Here is a 12,636-nt window from a genome sequence, read left to right as displayed (position 1 = left end):
CAAGCACTTTCAATGACCCATGGCTATTTAGGGCAATTTTTGAGAAACTTTCAAGGGCTTTAAAAAAATTTAAGGACCCGTATAATTCTAAAAATTCTCAGGACAGATCTGTATCACAGATGAACACCATATTTTGCGTGTTAAATTTGAAATTTGAACACTGTAAAACAAAAAAACGAGCCGTAGCGTTACACCTCTGCAGCGGCCACACAGACGTCCAAACGTGGACGTGTTCCGTCTCTCAGCTCTGCATCAGACGTGTCGGCGGCGTCTCTCGGGCCCGCGTGTCCTCAGCTGCCGGGCACATGTTACAGCGCACGACGCAGAGGCAACATGTTTACAGGGAGGTTACGTTGTTTGTCATGCGTTGCTATGCTCAGAGTGACTGTGTTATGATTAAAGAGTGCAGTGTGTGTCATGGCAGAGACAGAGGCCGGACTCTTTCCCACGTCGACTCGTCCATTTTGACAAAAACCAGGTCGGTCAGACACAGGAAGTGAAGACGCACGTCTTCCTGAAAAGAAGAGATTATTAATAAACTGGGACGTCTGTCGTCTCTTATCGTCGCTTATTAACGTAACGTTTTCCACCGGGACGTCTGTGAAACCAAGACATCAGACATGGAGGACTGCTGTGTTTTTGAAGGTCTTGTTAAAATTAAAAAAGGATTTTCTTTGCCGGCTGAGGAATTCACCGCACAGAGACGCTGGGAATCCGCTCTTGCTTTCCTTTGGGCTCCGCTCTGCCTCCTCTTTAGGAACGTCTCATTGGCACCACACTCGTTAAATCTTTATATATTGCCGTTCGTTTCATGTGGACGCTCGTTCCGGCGCTCAAACCGCTCCTCATTCTTTCAGTCGACGTGTATCGGAGCGTGGATTTAACGTCCAGCTGAAAGATTTGTCTCTTTCTAATCGACTTTTGTGGCCGAGAGACAGAGGAACACACACACACACACGTGTGTGAATGTGTAAAACACACGTAGACCGCTTCACGCATCACAGATTATGACCTAATCCCACACACAAATCCTAATCTGACTTTAAATCTTCACTGTTAAACATCTAATGTTAAATGAAAAGTAAAATCTTTAACTTATTTGGTAATGATCACAATGCCCTTCAATTTAGTCTACATGAGATTACATATATATATTTTGACATAATTTTATGGATTAATTGAGTTGTTTTAAAAAGGAAAAAACCCACCGAGATATTGATTTTTGTGGGAAAGTTTGGTCGAAAGACAGAGGAACACACACGTGTCACAGGTTCTGGTGCCTGCAGTTTAATATACATAAATTAAACACACATCCTGCTATAATTTTATGGATTAACTGAGTTGTTTTAAAAAAGGAAAAACACACAGCAGCAATTTAAGAATCACTCTGGTTAAGAGGAACACACACGTGTGAATGTGTAAAACACACATAGACAAACTTTACGCATCCCCGTTGATGACCTAATCCCGCGTAATCTGACTTTAAATCTGCATTTTCTTAAAAACATAAACCTAATCTTAAATCAAAGTTGATCTGGAAATGATTACATTTATAGTAGATTTGAAGTGTTAAACACACCCCCTGCTATAATCTTATGGATTTATTGAGTTGTTGCAATTAATTTGAGTTAAACTCAATGTAGATTTAATCCTGGACTCAAAAATAGAACATTTCTCTACTTGTGTGTAGAGAGTTCCCTCTTGAGTGTAATTATTGTCAGCACGATTTATAAAATAAAAAGAACTGACCAACAATTCTGTTTTTATTTTACACCGTCCTGACAATTATTACACTTTGACCATTTATTTGCATCATTTATGCGATAAAAATGTGCAGTTTTAATGTAAATAACTTTGCGAAGGAACATTTTCTTCTTCTTTGTACCCTTCTAGGTACACGTCAGGGCTTTTATTTTGAAATGTTTGCATACCCCAGTGACAGGACAATAAAAACAAAACTGAAAAGATTCTAAATGTCCAAAGAAATGTAGAATGATGATAATAGTAATAATAATAAAGTAATAACCGCTAAAAGTAAAAATGTAAACAAAAATCACCAACAAGTGTCTTCACAGAGGAATCTGATAATTAAATTTAGAAATTACACAATAAAATATCGCTGACGCGTTTATTTATTTATCTGTGTGCGGGCGCCTGGTTTTCATAAAAACACATTTACACACAAAAAAAAGCATCTGTGATACAATTTCTGAGTGAAAATCAGTGAAATCTGATCATAATCTGATGTTAAACCGGCCCAGGTTTAATCTGTCATCAGAATATAATTCAATAAATAATCATTTCAGAGTCTGAAGTGTCTCTGTTACAACACTCATGAGGATTATTGTTATTGTTATTTTTATTATTATTATTATTATTATTATTATTATTATTATTGTTATTATTCATGACCGATGGTAATAATTACCGAATGAAATGTGACTTTAATCTGGAGTTAACTCTGAATCCATGTCACCTAATCTTAGCTCGGACCCTGATCCAGTCTGGTCCTCATGAGTATAAATAGAAGACACCTGGTCCCTCGCACAGAGCAGAGTCGCAGTGAAATGTAATATAATATAATATAATCTAACACACACACAGAAAACGCCCCGAGGCATCGTTTTATTTTTAAAGGACGATCATCTCATGGAGTAAAAGAAGAAAAAAAATGTCCCATCTTTTTCTCATTGGATTATCTGTGTGAGGACATCTGGACGTGGACGTGAGACAGAGACACGCAGTGAAGGAGGAGCCCACTTTAAAGCAGAAACACATTCATATAAAAATAACAATTTTTGTCGCACATTTTTGTGACCTCTGACCCTTTTAAAACAAATACGTCCTTTAACCTTTGTGCGAGGACGGGTTGTTATTCATCTTTGTGGAGACATTTTGTCCCTCGTAAATGTAAATATTCACACACACACACTTGTCTGAAAAAAGCCCTTTACTTACTCAATATGTCCTCACTACGTACAATGTTTGGTCCTCACAAGGCTACAAATACAGACTTGTTTTCATATCTTAGTGAGATGTATCATAGACATAATGTATTCCCAAGACCCCTTACCTTAACCGTCACAAATAACCCTTAACATAAACCAAATTATAACCCTTAACCCTTTAAAGTTGTGGGGTCCACAAAATGTCCTCATAAAGACAGGTTTGTAGGTTTTTTTTTGGACCTCACAGAGGTGTAAATACAAGTACACACATACACACAAACTTGTTTTCATGTCTTAGTAAGGACACGTCATAGACATAATGTATTCCCTTAAACCAGGGTCTTAACCCTAAAAAAGCCCTTTAAAGATGTGAAGACCAGACAGAATGTCCTCACTCTATATGTTTATGATGTTTGGTCCTCACAAAGCAACACATACAAGAACACACACACACATCATACACGCAGTGCATTCACTAACCCTTAACCCTCACAAATAACCCTTAACGTAAACCTAATTCTAACCCCTTAACTCTGGAGAAAGCCCTTTAAAGTTGTGAGACAAAATGTCCTCACAAAGATATACACACACACACACACACTGCTGTTTTTAAGTCTTTATATGTGTGTGTGTGTGTGTGTAATTGTGTATCTGTGAGAGAAAAAGAAGGAGAATGTAGGCGTTTAGTTTTGTCAGCTGTACGCTTCAGTGTTGGCAGAGAAGAGGAAACAACACCAGCCCCCGCCCCCCAACACCACCACCACCACCACCATCATCATCATCATCATCCTCCTCCTCGCCCGCCGCCCCTCCCCCGCCCGTCCAGTGTGTGAGTGTCACATAAAGTCCAGTCTTTATTGACGGTGCCGGTGCCAGATGGCAGATTTATGGAAGATCAAAGCGCTGAGACTAATCACATTTCCAGTCCTGTTTTGGGGCTAAAGTTTCCTCGTTCCTTCACACTTTCTCTGCTGCGCCGAGCGTAACTCTAAACAGCGCTGCAAACAGGAAATGACACATGACGCCCGTGTGAGTGTGTAGTTTTCAAACTGATTCAATTTTCTGTTCTCCTCTGTAAACGAGACGTACGGAGCTAAAACACAGTGGTGTGGATGAAACCCGTGTTTGGACTTCTGACTTCTTTTTCAAGTTCATTTGTTCATTGCGTGACACAGTGAATTAACTCTTTTAAAGAGTTCATATTAGTTCATTGGTTTGCTCTCAGTCAGGTACGTATGTCTAGAGTCCGGCCCGCGGGACAATCACCGGCCCCAGTTACGCCACATCATCGTGAGCTCGGTTACGCGTCGTCCTCGTTAGCTCGGTTACGCGTCGTCCTCATTAGCTCGATTACGCGTCGTCCTCGTGAGCTCGGTTACGCGACGTCCTCGTGAGCTCGGTTACGCGTCGTCCTCGTGAGCTCGGTTACGCGTCGTCCTTGTGAGCTCGTTTACGCGTTGGGTCGAATAATTTCATTTGTTCACTCCTTGGTGGCTTAGATTTTATTACATTGACATTTTAAAAATGATAATTGTGACGATTGTGACAGTCTCAATGACTCAGACTCCCAAGATCTTTAGATCTTTAGCCCAATTTTTGAAGCTCTTCAGTCCATAATGAAACAGTTCACAGACTAACGTTGTGATCAGATTGAAGCAGAAACACAAATTTTATCATTAAAAATGTAGATTTCTTCAGGATTTTGGTCAAGATCAGAAAAAGGACTCAAAGAAACTAAAAATATTATACTGACATTTGACAACACACTCCAAGAAGCCTGAATAATAAGTAAAAGTTCCCCAGAAACATAAAAAACAAGAGCAAGACTTTTACAAACCGGCACCTGACTTTAATACATTCTGATTCACTGGATCCAGAAGAACTTTCTGGATCTGTATAGAACTTTAACTTCTCATAGCTACAACCATCTGACATAAACATAACAAACTTCATACTGATCTGTTCAGATGTTGATGAGATAGTCACATGTGAATTTGTTAATCTGGATCCGATCCAGATTAAATTCTGGTTGATGGTCGAGAGTCTCATCCTGCATACACACCCCAAATTTTATGCATGATTTTTGCAATTTTGTCCATTATACGTGTGTGGATTCTTACCTAAATTTAACGGGAACATCACAAAGGAAATGGGATTGATTCGACAAAGAAGCTGCAGACAGGAAGTTGCTAACAGAAGGACAAAGTTACACATGAAAACATAACAAGTGAGAACTGGAACGTTCTTTCCCGAAGCACAAGAAAATGATTTCCAGGTTGTTTGAGCTCAAGTTACTATGAAGTAATCACACACACACACACACACACACACTCAGCCAGTTTTAACTCCAAAACTAAATTCAAAAAGTTTTTTCACTGCAGGACTTTGAGAATGACTCACGTTCAACGTGTGAATTATGAGGTGCATTCCAGATTTTCAGTCTTTGGACAAAAGTAACGAACAGTAATAAACATATGATGTGTTAATGGACAAATGATAGACTTGTGCTGGTGAGATTCAAACGTAATTAAATAAATAAATAAAAAAACCTCCCAGACACAGTTGAGTTCAGTCATGGAAGTGTGTTTATATTATTATCACAAACAGAAGAGAAACACAGGGACGGAGAGAATCATCAGGGGTTGCTTGTTTGTTTGTTAACAATGAAGTTTGAGAAACAATATTTCTTGAAAAACGTTCAAAACTGTTAATAACAAATGAAAAAGTCCGGTCAGTTCCACTTCTGTGTAACATTATAGATATATGATTATATAGATATATGAAGTTATTTTTGGTTTGTTTTGTGCTGTCAATATAACCTGGTTTTAGTGACACAACTGTAGCAGCGGTTACTTGGGACATCAACTCAGACACAAACTACACGCAATCCTTTACGGGACACTCATTGAAATAGTTAGAAATTAAAAATCTCAAACCTAGAGTTTATTGGAGGAGACTACATGGTCCATGAAGGTTCCATATATGGTTCTTTGCCCAAAGAAACATTATTTTAGAATATTACAGAACATTTTAGAACAGTGTTTCCCAATCCTGGTCCTCACGGACCCTTGTCCTCCATATTTTAGATGTTTCCCTGCTCCAACACACCTGATTGATTTCATCAATAGTAGTTTTACAAAAATATGACTGTAGATGCAGGAGAAGACATGATTGATTAGTAAGATTTCACAATGATGCTTTCTGTGACGCAGCTGAATCTCTGCTGACTGACTGGGTCAGATCTCGCAATACCGCGGTTTCAGATGTCTGCGGAAGTTACCAAAGTTCTGTTCCCGTTAAAGGGTTAACCAAAATTTGCTGTGGTAGACCTGCCGTGTTCCATATCGCAACCACTTCTCTGATGAAGTGAAACAAACAAACATAGAGATTCAAATTTATTTAAGAAGGAGAAGGAGGAGAAAAGTTCGTACCGCGTGATCCAAACAATTCCTGTTCTAGCTGTTCTATCAGATGTCATGTTATGTTTCAGCTCAAATTAAGGTCCATACCATAACATAGATTACGGGTTTTACAGAACCCTCCTGATTCTTCACAGTTCATGTCACAGTGTGGATGTAAAGTGTAAAGTGTGGACATGTAATCTGATTTATTATGTGTCTAACCCAGGTCAAATCTGATTTGTGTTTTGAACCTGAACGTGATTGTCCTCTCCAACAACAACAGGAAATGTCATATTTTTGGAATTGAAGCAGAAGATATTGAAGCAGAGATAACACTATGTTTTATTGAGCTAAAGGGAAAAAAAAACGAGGCTCAGAGCCTGTGTTTCAGCAAAAAAAACCCACATATGACCCTTTTCATTCACGTAAAATGGCTATATATCAGATATAGATCAGATATAAATCAGATATATATCAGATCTAGCCCCACATGCTGTAGTGACACAGATCGAATCTGCACCGAGGCAGAACTAATACGTTTAAGAAGTCATTGGTTCCTGCTGCTGCTGACAGCCTTTTTAAATGACTCTTTAATTTAATCATGTTGTCTGTTGACCACATTTCCCCCTCAAGGACGATAAGACCTCTGCTCTGCCTGGTGATCTGACTGCAGCAACTGTTGGAGAAACAAAAATCCACTTCCATGAGGTGGAGAAGTTGGCGAATCGTCCAAAAACTGAACAAAAAAAAGAGTAGATTTTAAGGATAAATCATGACGTGTGAGACTTAATAAAGCTTCCACTTAACTGAGAAATCTGCAGATTTATTACAGAGTGATATCGTACGCACTCTCATGGAGCAAACAATATATTTCCGTGTTTTGTTTTTTTTTTTACTGTTTTAAAATAGTCATAAAAAAATAATTTTCTTGACAAATCAGAAGTTTGTTTTGCTGAATTTGACAAAAATTCAAGCAGAACTGTCGACTTTTAACGTCTTAAACACACTAACGATGCTGTCACTAAGTCACACAGAGCTGACTTGACCTCCAACATGGCCGCCACAGGGCGTATTTGCCAACTTCCTGAGAAACTCCGCCCCCCCCCCATGTTTTTTTTTTTTTTTTTTTTAAATGTTTGCGTGTATTTGTGTTTGCTGTGTTTTCTGTGGCAGGAGGAGGCTGAGTATGTATTTTTGTGTGCGCACTGGAATGTACTTATGTTTTATGAGTGTGTGTGTGTGTGTGTGTGTGTGTAATGGGGTGGTGCAGCCCTTTGTGGCAATAACAAAAGGACCAAATGAGAGTTTTGTCCATGTTTCAGGAGTGAGTGATGACTTTGGCAGAAACGCTGCAGATAAAACACTCTCGACCGAGCGCTCGGCCAGAACTAAAGGCAAACAGCTGTGCTTCACACTCTTTCTTTCCCTTCTTCCCTCGTTCCCATCTTCTGTCTGTCTTTCATCTCTCTATCTGTCCATTGACTTCATCTTTAATAATGCTTTTTTCTGTCTTTATCTCTCTTCCTGATCTTTATTTCATTACCAGTTCTTCCCTGGTCAAGACTTTTATTTTTCTTTTGTTTTTTTTTTGTTTAAAACACAGCACGCAGTGGTGACTTGTGGTTTTCGGGGACTTTTTTTAAGAAAAAAGAGACTTAAAGTCATATTCTCTCTTTCTTCTCTCTCTCCCCCTCCTGCTGTGTAAAGTGTGCGACGCCAAACTCACACACACACACACACACACACACACACACACAACATCGTCGAATAATATGGCTCCGCTTGCTTGAAACTATACGGTGGACGGAGTGTGTGTGTGTGTGTGTGTGTGTTTGTCTTTGTCGCTCTTGTTTGAAATTTCAAGCACAATGAAGAAACAGCAGATGAGGTTGCTGCGGCACAAAAACGGGTTTGTTTTTTCTCGACGGAACAGAAGAAGCAGATGTCTTTAAACCTGAAGTGAACTTTTTTTGAAAAATGTCCATGTGGGGACGATGTTTCCGTCTATTTCGGCTCAAAAAACCTGAGCTAATTACCTTTTAGTATATATTTATTTAGTTATTTTGAGATGCAATGCCACTCCAGCTCAACAGGTGGCAGTAAAAAAAAAAGCTCCTTGTTTTTATCAATGAAAACCTTACACGTGTGGTTTCATCACATCCAATGTTCGACCCGTGTCATGAAAAGTGCGGCTGTTCCTTCACCTTTGACCCCGCGGTCTCCATGGTGATGGTCATTGACCAAAACATGAGACACACACACACACACACAGTACGGTTGAGGCCGTCCGTCAACTTTCATGGAACCAGACCGTGATTATTGAGATTTCAGTCAAATTAGGTCAAGGTTTCAAGACGATTAAAACAACACATATTTAAAGCAACACTATGTAACTCTCACTATGTGAGACGGGCCACTATGAAAACAGGTCAGATGTTCTGTTTTCTAAATGTAATTTAACGTCACTCTTCAACTTAACCTGCATTTAAAGCTCATGAAAAAAACATTTCTTACTAAATAACTATTTCAAAAAGTTTTATTTTGCAATAAATATACTTCGTTATCTGTACCTAAAGATTACAGTTTATGTTCAAATAAAAACAATTATATTAGTTATAAAATGACTCGATGAAATAAAAGGATGTGACACTCTGATGCTGATATTTCCCCCGTGTCGTCCTCCAGGTACGTTTACCACAGCTCAAAGTGGATGGTGGCAGGGAACGCCGACTCCCCGGTTCCTCCGCGGGTTTACATCCACCCGGACTCTCTGGCCTCAGGAGACACGTGGATGAGGCAGGTGGTCAGCTTCGACAAACTCAAACTCACCAACAACGAGCTGGACGACCAGGGACACGTAAGCAACACAAGCCTTTAACTCTTTAACTGCTCACAGGTTTCTCTGCGACTGAATCAAAGTGTTTTTTAGACAAATGTGTTAAAGTCACGGTATGTAAGTGTAGAAATACTAGCAAAAAAACGTCAGATACATCCCGCCCCCTTCTGTTGTCCCTCTCGCTAATAAGCTCCGCCTACAAAAAGATTGGAAAACGGAGAATTACAGACCCTTTCTGAATAATTTAGGGAAAATATCTAATTTGCGATTTTTCTGACGTATATATTGCGCAATTTCTGGTTTTATTTGCGATATTTTTTTTTTATTCAAGGTAAGGTTTAATACGACTTGTGTTATATCTTTAAAATGTCACCATCAAAACATCTACTGCTCTAAATTCTACTACACTGATGAGAACTTTTCTAATTTTGCTAATTATGTTGTTTCAAATTGTAATTTTTTATAATTTTATTTTTGATTAAAATTATGACAACGTAAGCAATCTTTCCACAAAATGTAATGTATAGTGTAATTAAAAGATTTTAAGGTAAATAAATAAATAATTAAAGGTCCAGTAAGTAATATTTAGGAGAGTTTACTGGTAGAAACGTAAAATATACCACCCTTAAATGAGTGTATAATCACTTAAAAATAAAGATTATTTAGTTTTTGTAGCCCTACAATAAGCCACTATTGTTTCACTACCCAAAATTTGTGCCGGAAAACTACTTCCTTTTCCTGTGGAATGATGACTAAAACAAAGTAAAACAGGAAAAAAACCTGTATTTTATTTCAAAAGAATAACTACTAAAATGAAAGATAAAAAAAAAATGTGTGTATTTTATCAAGCTATTTTTCACAGGAAGTAGCAAAAAAGCCACAGTCCGTGGCTCTTATTTTGAAAGCACAGGTTGAAAGGAAGTGCCCGAGTAATATGTTATTTTATTCACACTTTGAACGCAACAAATATAAATATAAATCTTGTTGTCTTGCTTTAAACAATCGGCCATTTTGTGCCGCCCGTATTTCTACAGTTGCCCAAATGGACAAACAAGACAGAAGAACAACAACAACAACGTCCTTTCTGGCCGGTAAAGGCCACCGTAGTTCCCTGACGCCTGGAAGAGTTGTTACTGTCTGCCGAGTCACCATAAGATTTAGTCACTAATTCTTACACATTGGACCTTTTAAATGATCAAATAACATGTTTTTAATAAACAAAACAGTTTTATTTAAAACAAAAAAAAAGTGCTGAGTGTGCATGAAGTCTCATAACAAAGATGGCCGCCGTACAGCTGAAACGCTCTGGGTGAAAATGTTGAAGCTGTGATTCATTAGCTTCATTTTTTTCTCTCTCTCTGTGTGTGTGTGTGTGAGTGAACACACTGTGTTTTTCAAACACTGTTCCTCACACACACACACACGCACTCACTGAGGAGGATTATTAGCCTCCCAGATTAGCGTGGATGACATACTGGTGTGGGATTGGGAGCTAAATCTCCCGTCATTTCCTTCACGTTGACCGTAAAACATTTCTCGGTAATGAAACGGTTTCTTTTTTTTTTTTTTAATGACCGAGTTTGATTTGTAGTGAGCTCCGGCCGCCGTGAACCACTGAGCTAAAAATTTAAGCGTGACCACAATCGGCCTAATTTACTGCCGGGCTTGTATGCAGTCAGCAGCCGGGGTGGGTGGAGATAAAGTAAGTCTCTTATTGGGCCTCCGGGCTGCTGCTAAATGTGAAATGTGGCTTTCGTAGGTGAAGTATTTAAGAGTAATGCAACGAGTTGCGCCGCAATTCTGCTGGATTTACGGCGCGTATTTATGTAGAATCAGCGAGTGGGCAGCGAGTTAAAGAGAGTCTCTTATTTTATACACGTCTATAGTTACATTTACTTGTGTTTTTAGTGGTTTTTAAGGAGGATTACACAAGAACTCACCCGACCAGTGGCCTTGAAACTCGGCGGGAAGGTTGGATTTCGCCCCGAGAAAGAAGTCATTCACATTTTGGTGTGAATCTAATAACGAGGATTGTTGTTGCTCTTGTGTGTTGTGAGGGCAAGATTTATTGTGTAATTATGGATTATGAGGGGAAAAGAGAGGCATATTCCAGGGACATTTTCCACCTTGGTGGACAATAACGTTCTCTTCCACTCCATATGCAGGGAGTTAATATTTCAAAACAAGGAAAATCATGTTTGGCAGGTCTTTGCGCACTAGAAATGGGATAGGAACATGTTTTAACTCTAATTTGCCACTTAAACTCAAAACTATACAACAAAATGTAAGCAATAATTAAATATTATTAACATTGACTCAAACAATATAAAAAGAGTCATTTTTAGGCTAAAAAGCTACTAAGGTTTAGTCGCTATTATTTAAGTTTATGACATTTATTGTACTTAAGTATCAAAAAGTAATTTTCTGATATAAAATGTGCTAAAGTTTTAGAAGTAAAAGTATTAAAAAAGTGAGGAGTCAGGATTGAACTATAGTGGCTCAGTGGTAGGGCGAGTTGTCTTTCAACTAGAAGGTTGTGGGTTAAATTCCTGGCTCTGCTCGTCTATGTGTCATTGAGCAAGACACGTAACCACCCCATGTTACAGCGGGTGAATGGGTGAACGGCTCGTCGTCTTCTTCTTCTGATTTTATTTGGTAGTAGCGAGTCACAAAGACAGTGGAGTGAAAGCACAGTAGGTGATGAAATGATGAATGACAGTGCAGCGATGGCACCGCGTCTTCAGCGACTGCAACAAAATGGCTGATGATCGCGTCAGCTCTGCGGCGACAAATGCAATAACATGTGGGTGTTGTTTGGCGAGGATCCACATACCGTGTTCCCTCCTCTCCCGCTGCACAGTTTAATGCCTCTGTTTCCCCGGAGGCGGCGCCGAGCCCAAAGGAAATTAATTTTGGAGCTTCCTGTGCGTTGAAACCTTCGCCACTTTATCGCTCCTCCTCCTCCTCCTCCTCCTCCTCCTGCTGCTGCTGCTGCCTTGTGGTTGTCATGAATTGTTGTCTGCCTCATCAGAAACAGACACCGTTGCATTCACGTCGTCAATCATCAGAAGCGAGAAGAGTCTGTGTGTGTGTGTGTGTGTGTGACGGCGGCGGCGCATCGTCGTCCAGACTGATAAACTGTGCCTCCACCCGTTTGTGATGTGCTGATGAGATCTGCAGGTTTTAAGTCACGACCAAAACAAAACAAATGCTTGAGTTGTCAAAAGACAGTAGTGGGAGGAGCTTGTCTCAAACTCAGATGACCTGGGGGTCACTGAGTATTCAGTTGGTCATTAGTTGGTCGGTCGAGTGGAAAAAAAGTCCAACTTTTTGAGAAAAAGGCATCAAAATGATAACATTTAAAAAAGTTAAAGTGTGCGCTTTGATATGAAATGATAAATAACTCACAATATAAACAGATTTATGATGCAAAATTAATCTATTAATAAAA

The 12,636-nt window shown here is 39.2% G+C and overlaps 1 protein-coding gene across 1 annotated transcript in view; it reads left to right on the top strand.

Annotated features, from left to right (window-relative positions):
- The window catches only part of tbx15 (T-box transcription factor 15), a 45,887-nt gene that overhangs the window by 14,036 nt on the left and 19,215 nt on the right, over nucleotides 1-12,636 (top strand). The window contains exon 4 of the mRNA XM_058622128.1: nucleotides 9,035-9,206. Within this exon, the coding sequence (XP_058478111.1) occupies nucleotides 9,035-9,206 (172 nt within the window). The remainder of the gene's footprint in view (nucleotides 1-9,034; nucleotides 9,207-12,636) is intronic.

This window comes from Solea solea, chromosome 2, assembly GCF_958295425.1.
Source record: "Solea solea chromosome 2, fSolSol10.1, whole genome shotgun sequence".
NCBI lineage: Eukaryota > Metazoa > Chordata > Actinopteri > Pleuronectiformes > Soleidae > Solea > Solea solea.
The sequence above is the reverse complement of the archived record's forward strand: the minus strand, read 5'-3'. Positions and strand labels throughout refer to the sequence as shown.